General features: G+C 49.6%; 1 protein-coding gene across 6 annotated transcripts in view; it reads left to right on the top strand.

Moving 5' to 3' along the window:
* Positions 1–41: 41 nt before the first annotated feature.
* Positions 42–9,596, top strand: part of LOC122455657 — a 70,663-nt gene continuing 61,108 nt past the window's right edge. For 3 of the 6 annotated variants that reach the window (XM_043491748.1, XM_043491753.1, XM_043491750.1), the window contains exons 1-2: positions 42–1,723; positions 2,980–3,186. In XM_043491748.1, the coding sequence (XP_043347683.1) occupies positions 589–1,620 (1,032 nt within the window). In that variant the 5' untranslated portion in view covers positions 42–588 and the 3' untranslated portion in view covers positions 1,621–1,723; positions 2,980–3,186. Of the gene's footprint in view, positions 1,724–2,979; positions 3,305–9,596 lie in introns of all 6 variants that reach the window. The other 3 variants (XM_043491749.1, XM_043491751.1, XM_043491752.1) reach the window with 2 other exon arrangements.

The raw sequence follows: 9,596 nt of genomic DNA, 5'->3' as shown, positions 1-9,596 counted from the left end.
TGACGTAGGCAAGCGGGCGGGGCTTGCCCCTCTCCGGGGGGCGGGGGCAGACACGGAGCGTGACTCCCGCTTGTGGCCCCGCGCCCGCCCGCGCGCCCCTCGCTGGCTGTGCCGCGGCCCGGGCTCTCCCGGGGGCCATGCCCGGGGGCCTGGCGCCTCCTGGGTGCGACAGCTCCGCCCTGCCACCCCCGCAGCCCGGGGGCCACCGCACCTCCCGCCTGCCAACCCCATGGCCTGGTGCCTCCGCTCTGCAGCCTGGCATCTCCCCACCGCCCGGCGCCTCCCCTCTGCCAGTGCCACGGCCGGAACCTCCGCCGTGCCATCACCATAGTCCGGTGCCACCTCTCTGCCAAAGCCCTGCCCTGGCGCCTCCCGTGTGCTAGCGCAATGGCCCATCCCCTCCACTCGGTCATTGCCGCGGCCTGACACCTCCCGCCTTCCCGCGCCACAGCCCGGCGACGCCTTTGTGCCATGGCCGTGTCCCAGTGACTCCCCGTGTGCCATGGCCTGGGCCCGGCGCCCCCCCTCTGCCAGTGCCACAGCCCTGCGCCTCTTGTGTGCCATCACCATGACCTGGTGCCTCCGCACATGCGTGCCAAAGCCACGCCTGATGCCTCGCCCCTTGTGTCTGAATGCCACAGCCCGGCGTGTCCCTTGTGCCAATGCCACAGTCCGGTGCCTCACCTCTCCTCTGCCAACACCTGGGCCCGGTGCCTTCTGTGCGCCAATGTCATGGCCCAGTGCCTCCTGTGTGCCAGACACTTCATCTCCTGTGTGCCAATGCCACAGTGTGGCACCTCGCTCTGCTTGAGCCATAGCCCAGACCCTCCCATGTGTGCCAGCACCACAGGCCACTACTTCCTGTGTGCCAATGCCCTGGACCAATGTCTCCCATGTGCCAATGGTATGGCCAGGCGCTTCGCCTCCCGTGTGCTAACGTCACGGCCCTGCGCCTCACTGCGTGTGCCAGCGCCAGGCCTGGCAGTTTGCCTCTCGTGCCAATACAATGGGCTGGTGCCTCGCGGCATCTGCCAATGCCATGGCGCAGCGCCTCACTGCATGTGCGCCAATGCCACGGCACGTCTGCCAGCACTATGGCCCAGCCTCTTGCCTCCCGTGCGCCAGCGCCGTGGCGCGGTGTGTCGCTGTGTGTGTGCCCACGCCAACATGTCCTCAGCTTACTGGTCTCTCCCCTCCCCACCAATAAAAGGGTCCATGTGCCACCCCGAGCTAATTAATATGACTATTTTACAGAGACATTTAAAAACACTCAAGCCCTGCCACCCAGGTATGTTTTTCTGTTATTTTATCATTTTTCTTTCCGTACTCAGCCCACGGGGCTGTGAATGGCAGAGCTACCTCACATGTCGCAAGTGGAAAATGAAACTAAATGGCACATTAAACCAACAAGGCAGCACAAAAACTGGCCGGGCCAGTCAAAAACCAGCCAGATGGCAACCCTGCTTCACACTCGCCTGTGCCAATATCAACATGATGCATCGAATGCCTCCGACACACCTGTGCCAACATCACCGCCCGATGAACCAAATCTCCCGACATGCTGGTGCCAGCCTCACTGCCCAACGCACTGAACCCCTTGACACACCTGTGCCATCATGATGCACTGGCTCCCACATCAATGCCGGCATCAATCAACCTATATGAAATCCCTCACTGCCAGCCTCAGTGTACTCCAATGATGTGTCAGCCCATGCAGAATCATGTGATTTGCTTTAAATTTATGAGATTTAAAAAAAAACCAAAATTACGAGATTAAAAAAGAAACGAGGCTCCTGTTTGGGTTTGCTTTGAGATCTCGGGGTGAAAAGTCCTGTATTGGAGCTAGGTATTATTATTATTTGCCTGCTGGTTTTTGAGCTTTTAAGATGCCCTCAGGTCACATTTTCAGCATTTTACCGTGACTGTGAGGGTTTGAAACGTACTTTTTTTTTTTAATGAAAGCTGCAGTTTCTCCGTAACCCTTTGCTTCCAGGAGTGGGGCTTTAAGGGAAAGGTATTGTCGGACTCATGATAAAATGGTGAGAGTTGGCAACAATTTGGGTTGTGCCTGCCTCTCCCCGGGTCACTGGGGCCGCTTGGCACATTTTTCTGATCTGGGTGCAGGTTTTAGACTTGCTGGGCACAGCACTTTCCCTGAACTCTGTTTCCCAGCTCGGCATTGCTGATTAAATGATTTTGCAATCATAAAAAAAGGGAAATAATGGGAGGTCTGCGTGGGATGGAGGTGAATATCAGTAAGGAATGAAACATGCCCCTCAAAGCTCAGCAAAGTGCAGCAGGTTTTTTACGAGGATAATAACCATGTATCCATTTGAAGGGATGCTGCCAGCATCACATTTTGCTCATTGCAGCAAAAATCACATCTGAGTATTTTTGTTAAATTAAATTCTGAACGCTTGCTCTTTTTGGTTGTTACCATGTTTGCTTTGGTTTGGGTGGGTTGTTTTTCATCCCCCACTCCTGTCAGAGACCCACACAAGCACCACTGGGCAGACAAGGCATGTCAGTGGGTATGCACAAGAGCAGCCAGCCCTCTGCACCGCACAGAAACCACTGGGAAGCAGTCCAAAGGGCAAGTGTTTCTCCTACCTCTTCTCTCTGTCCTGGACTCAAGCCCCTGTTCGTGGCTGGGACTGCTCCTCTTTCCCCAACTCCATGGAGGAGTCTAGGGATGGAATGGAAGATTCTGCTGCTTTCCAGCCTGTTGCTGTTCCCCCTAGCCCCATGGAAGGGTTCAGGTGAAGGTGGCGTTGCAAGCAAATGACCCCATGCCTTGCCACCACCAGGCTATGGCTCTTTGATCTCCCACCCTGTGGAAGGATTCAAGAAGGCCAGAAACGGTTTCTGAGCAGACATCCCTTCCACCCAAAAGGGAAATTTAGGGAGGAAGAATTTAGATGCCTGACTTGGGAACTTTGAACAGGGCACCAGAATTAGCATCTCTATTCTTTCTCAAAGGAGCCATTTTGTGACCAGGTGTGATCTGCCCATCAGTTTCCACATCTCGTCTAAATGATGCCATCTCCAACAGCGCTGACCTCCGTAGCACCATGCTGCAGCATGGATTTGTTACTACTGCACACTGCATCAAAGAGTGACCAGATTTGAATTTGCTTCATAGCCACGGTGGTTTGGCTGCTGGATACTGAAAATCTCCATCTCACAGTAAGATGCATTTTTAGATTATAGTGATACAACTTGGATTAGTTAAAACAACATCAAGAGAATACAGTTTAGACTGAAGACATTAAAATCTACAATGCAGACAACTGCCAAGGTAGAGGTCAGTGTCCTTTGAACTATGACTGCAAAATCTACCCATTTCATCCTCCTTTTTCCACAGTCTGGACCTGTTGCTTTCCTAGTTTTCATCTTTCCCCCTTTTTCTGACATTTATGGAAACCTGTGGGCCTGCATATACCATCTGGTCAGTGTGCTTTACCTCTCGAACTTCTGAGCCGCCAAAATGTGGTCAAAAAAGAACAGAAATAGAACAGAGCAATGTGAAACACGAGCATAACTGCTAATTTAATTGGAAAAATATGAGCAAACGATCAATGAAAACACTGTATAGAAAAGTGTGAAACCCGGTTTTGGGCACAGTGGTTACATGATTCAAAAGAAATACTCTTTAGTAGGGGGAAATAATGGGTTTCTTGGCCTTTTTACATGTGGACATAAATACCATATTGGCCAAACTGTCAAGGCTATGAGAGAAATATGTAGTGCCTTTGGATTGCCTGTTTGTGGGGAGAGATGGTGCTTACACAGACGGAATTTAAAGGATTAGGTTCATGGGAGCAGAAGAATGGGCTGGTGTTAAGTGCATAAGGAAGCAGTGGACCTACTGGTCTTCACAAATGATAGTTTTCCAACTTTTCTTCTTATTTTTGTATCCCATCTATGGGGCTAGAGAGCAGTTTATATAGCAGGGGTCGGCAACCTTTCAGAAATGGTGTGCCGAGTCTTCATTTATTCATTCTAATCGAAGGTTTTGTGTGCCAGTAATAGGAATCCATGCGATCCATGCTGAGCTGTGCCCTCTCTTGGATCTGTCTGCACCCCTCACTGCCCCAGGCTGGGGCCAGAGGGCCACAGCTGGGGCGGCTGCAGAGCCCTAGGCAAGTGGCCAGGACCACAGGCCGGCAAGAGAGCACCCTGGACTGGTGGCCAGGACCCGGGGCCGGCAGCGGGCTGAGCGGGGCTTGTGGCTGGAACCCCGACTGGCAGGGAGCCAGCGGCTGGTACCCCAGGCCAGCAGCAGAGCCCCCCATATCGGTGGCCGGGACCCGGGGCCGGGCTGAGGGGGCCAGTGGATGGAATCCCAGCTGGCAATGGGCTGGCAGCCGGTACTCCAGGCCACCAGCAGAGCCCACGGGACCAGTGGCCATGACCCAGGGCTGGCAGTGGGCTGAGCGGGGCCGGCGGCTGGTACCCCAGGCCAGGAGTGGAGCCCCTGGGACCAGTGGCTGGGACCCAGGGCTGGCAGCAGGTTGAGCAGGGCCGGCAGACAGAACCCCGGCTGGCAGAGGGCCGGCAGATAGTACCCCAGGCCAGCAGCAGAGCCTTCCGGACCGGTGGCTGGGACCTAGGGCTGGAAGCGGGCTGAGTGGGGCTGGCAGACGGAACCCCAGGCCAGCCACGGAGCCCCCCGAACCGGTGGCCGGGACCCAGGGCCACCAGTGGGCTGAGTGGGCCAGCCGACGGAACCCCGGCTGGCAGGGAGCCGGTGGCCGGTACCCCAGGCCAGCCGCGGAGCTCCCGGGACCGGTGGCCATGACCCGGGGCTGGCAGTGGGCTGAGCAGGGCCGGCAGATGGAACCCTAGCTGGAAGAGGGCCAGCAGATAGTACCCCAGGCCAGAAGCAGAGCCCTTGGGACCAGTGGCTAAGACCCGGGCAGTGCGAGTGCCACTGAAAATCAGCTCGCGTGCCATAGGTTGCCTACCCTGGTATATAGCATGCACTACGTGCACAATTGTGTGATCTTGAGTGCAGGGAAAATAGCTCAGACAAAGGCAGAAGACTGGTCTCTAAACTACGTGGGCTGAATTGGATATCTGGGGACTTCTTGCGTTCTGATGCTAAGGGACCCTTAAGACTTTAAGGTGTCCTTTTAGGGCAGGTTTAATGCCCCCATGTGTCACCGGAGGAGTGTACTATAGGGGCTATAGCATGGGTGAGGACACAGGTGCCGGAGATGGGCGGAGGAGGGGAAGAGTCATTGCTCCCCATGTTTTAAAAAGGTGGGGCCATGCCCCCCATTTTTGAGAATCTGAACTTGGATGGGGTGAAACGGGGGCAGGACCGGCTCCCTCTCCCCCTTGGCCCATGAGCAGAGTTGGATGGCAAAAAGGTGGTATGAGTCCTATAGGGTCTGGGCCAAAGCTGAGCTAGTGGCGTTGTGATATGACGCACAGGGTGAGGATCTGCTCTCTGCTTCCATGGGCCACTCTGACTATTCATAAAAGTTTATATCATTGCTTTCCCACAGAGTCAGTCTTTGCTCTGCACATCATGGTGCATTGTAAACAATCTTCGGTATATTTGTGGCTATGGGGAAGATACACATGAAAGCTTCAAAGGGTTAATTAATTCTGCAAAATTGCTAGGTATTAGCATCCTGCTCTCAGGATCACTGACCAACCAAGAGTCGGATGATGTAAGTCGTTTCCACTGAATGCATCCGATGAAGTGAGCTGTAGCTCACGAAAGCTTATGCTCAAATAAATTTGTTAGTCTCTAAGGTGCCACAAGTACTCCTCTTCTTTTTGTCGTTTTTCTTGTGTTTCACTGGGAAAATGTGATTTCAAGCTGCTTGCAGAGGTGTGGAGTTGGGGGGAATTCTGAAATGGACAGAATTTTGCTCCTTGTGTACTTGAAGTTAGCACTTAGTAAAAGAAAAGGAGTACTTGTGGCACCTTAGAGACTAACAAATTTATTTGAGCATAAGCTTTCGTGAGCTATAGCTCACTTCATCGGATGCACGAAAGCTTATGCTCAAATAAATTTGTTAGTCTCTAAGGTGCCACAAGTACTCCTTTTCTTTTTGTGAATACAGACTAACACAGCTGCTACTCTGAAACCTGTCACTTAGTAAAAGGCGACTCTAATTTTTTTTACAAACGGTGGTGGTGGGGAGGTGTTGGTCACAGAGTTGCAGCAGTGACTGTGAAAACTATCACTAAACTGACTAAGCCAAATGATCTAAGATCAGACATTTGTGATCATAGGTTTAACTTTTGGGTACATCATTCTGCACTGACGACAAAATGTCCATTTCGTTTTCAAACCCAAGAAACTCCACCCGTTCTCGTCATTTTGAGAAACAGAGAGTAAGGAGAGGGTAAGAAATACCTTTAGTTGTGTGGTATGAAACAAATACAGAACTCTTTCACTTCTGATAATTAGCAAGTGATTTTCAAAAGTATTTTATGGGTAACACATATGAAGGGCTAGATTTTCAGAACCGAATGAGTAAAAATATGTTGGCAATTAATGAGCCTTATTTACATGCAAAATTACTACGATGACACTTGTAGTTATTATTTTAGGTGCATTACAATGGTGCTGAGAGACTCCAATTGAGATCACGACCCCAGTGTGCTAGGTGCTTTACATATACATCGGAAGAGATAGCCCCTCTCTAAAGAACTTACAGTCTAAACAGGCAAAGGGGTGGGGAAAAGAAAGTATTTTCCCAGTTTTACAGATGAGGAGCTGAGGTAAAGAGACATTAAGTGATTTACCTGTGAGCACAAAGGAAGTCTGTGGCAGAGGCAAGAACTGAATCCCGAGTTCTTCAGTCCCAGTACAACGTCTTAACCTCCTTGGTCTCTGCAAACTGGGTATTTGTGCATGCATATATCTAGTTATGGATCTATTGGTCTTTGTGCATGCACATAACTGATTTGTACACACAATTACAGTTTGTGTATGCAAATTAGATGTGCAATTGTGCATGCATTTTTGTGCAAGCAGTTCTAAAAATCTGAGCCATAATTCTTTCTGTTTTCTACAAGTGGTGCTTCTGGGCTTGTCAGAATACAGTACTCACAAATTGGAGAAAAAAGTACTTGAAACCACAGGCAAGGCAGTGGGGCTTGTCTCTGAAATGCTGCCAGCCATGTAGTTGAATGGTTTTCCTGTTTCATTTCTAAGAAAACCAGAGGAGAACTGGATGTTATTGCAGTATTTGACAAACTGTAGGAAACTGCTTTGAAACGGCAGCTTCAGGTCATATATTTTATGCTGATTATCTTCTGTATGACTCAGACAAGCAAAAGATCAATGAATCAGAAGTGAAAAAAGAGAGACATTGGTGTCTAAAAGATGAACAAATTAAGATTATTTTTGTGTAGGACTTCAGAAATCCCCCAACCCCTCACCTTCCTCACCATGTGTGTTTTTAATAGTAAATGCTTACTTCATGCTAAGGATAGATGGGCTGTTAAAGAAATAATACTGGCGTATGCAGATGTCAAATGATAAAAGACACATTTGAACTAGCAAAGGGAGATGAAATGGGAGTGAAGAAAATACATGGGGTTCAGTTTGCCCATTCAGTCACGTCCCATTGCTTTATTATCAAAATGCAGTGTGAAAATCTAGTTTGAAGTTGCTTCAGTTTGCATACAGGTAGGATTACTATGTGTGGAGAGCTATGATTTAATATCTGATCAGCTAGGCTGCATTCAAATGCTTGATGAAGTTCTTCGGGTGCAGAATTTACACTGGTGCGAAGGAGCAGAACAACACCTGTACACTGTACTACTTAAGCCCTTTTTGTTCACTGAGGACCTGGTGCAGCTCCCATGGGAGTCATTGACTTGAGTGGGAGTTGGGTGAGGGCCTAAGGGCTTCAGTGAGGGGAAGGGTGGGCGGAAAAGGAGGAATGTGAGTGAATTTTTGTTGTTAGTTATCTTTCTCAGTAGGCAGTTCTGCTTCAAAATGCAGCTCAAAGGCAAGATTTAAATAGTAAAATGCAGTAGTTAAAGATACTCACAGAGGCAAATGCAAGACATAGGAGAAATGCGTCGAAGAACAGGGAGGCCTGACATCAATGATGCATGCAGTGCAAATGACACTATAATTCTCAACTACTTTTAAAAATGTACAGATTGTCCAGTGCAGTTTTGCATTGTTTTGTTGGCTTGTATAGCTCAGTGTGCATGTAAGTGTTATCTGCCAGTTTTAAGCTGTGAGGGAATTCTTACACCCGGAAATATTCCTAATTATAGTCTTTCTACTACCATGTGCTAATGCAGTTTGCAGGGGCGTGTTGGCATTGCTGTGGGGATATCTTTGCCATCAGTTACCATTCTGTTCTCAAAATCGTTGTTAATTACTTAGCTAGTCATGTGCAGCTTCATAGCAATCCACAGATACTTATACTGTAACTGCAAAAACAACGAGGGTACAGACTAACACGGCTACCGCTCTGAAACTTATCCTGTAACTGTGATTCTCAACCTCTTTCATACCAACACCCCCTTTTTTGAACCCTCTTGGAACTCCTCATCTAGCCAGGACCTCTTTCCCATTTAGCAATGTGGGAATCCTAGAATCCTAGAATATCAGGGTTGGAAGGGACCTCAGGAGGTCATCTAGTCCAACCTCCTGCTCAAAGCAGGACCAATCCCCAACTAAATTATCCCAGCCAGGGCTTTGTCAAGGCTGACCTTAAAAACCTCGAAGGAAGGAGATTCCACCACCTCCTTAGGTAACCCATTCCAGTGCTTCACCACCCTCCTAGAGAAAACATTTTTCCTAATATCCAACCTAAACCGCCCCCACTGCAACTTGAGACCATTATTCCTTGTTCTGTCATCTGCCACCACTGAGAACAGTCTAGATCCATCATCTTTGGAACCCCCTTTCAGGTAGTTGAAAGCATCTATCAAATCCCCCCTCATTCTTCTCTTCCTCAAACTAAACAATCCGAGTTCCCTCAGCCTCTCCTCATAAGTCATTTGTTCCAGTTCCCTAATCATTTTTGTTGCCCTCCGCTGGACTCTCCAATTTTTCCACATCCCTTCTGCAGTGGGGGGACCAAAACTGGATACAATATGCCAGATGTGGTCTCTCCAATGCCAAATAAAGGGGAACGATCACATCCCTCGATCTGCTGGCAATGTCCCTACTTATACAGCCCAAAATGCCATTGGCTTTCTTGGCAACAAGGGCACACTGTTGACTCATATCCAGCTTCTTGTCCACTGTAACCCCTAGGTCCTTTTCTGCAGAACTGCTGCCAGCCATTTGGTCCCTAGTCTGTAGCGGTGCATGGGATTTTCCGTCCTAAGTGCAGGACTGCACTTGTCCTTGTTGAACCTCATCAGATTTCTTTTGGCCCAATCCTCTAATTTGTCTAGTCCCTCTGTATCCTATCCCTACCCTTCAGCGTATCTACCTCTCCCCCCAGCTTAGTGTCATCTGCGAACTTGCTGAGGGTGCAATCCATCCCATCATCCAGATCATTAATAAAGATGTTGATCAAAACTGACCCCAGGACTGACCCCTGGGGCACTCTGCTTGATACTGGCTGCGAGCTAGACATGGAGCCATTGATCACTAC

This window comes from Dermochelys coriacea, chromosome 9 (genome assembly GCF_009764565.3).
Source record: "Dermochelys coriacea isolate rDerCor1 chromosome 9, rDerCor1.pri.v4, whole genome shotgun sequence".
Lineage (NCBI taxonomy): Eukaryota > Metazoa > Chordata > Testudines > Dermochelyidae > Dermochelys > Dermochelys coriacea.
This window is presented reverse-complemented; position numbering and strand designations above follow the sequence as displayed.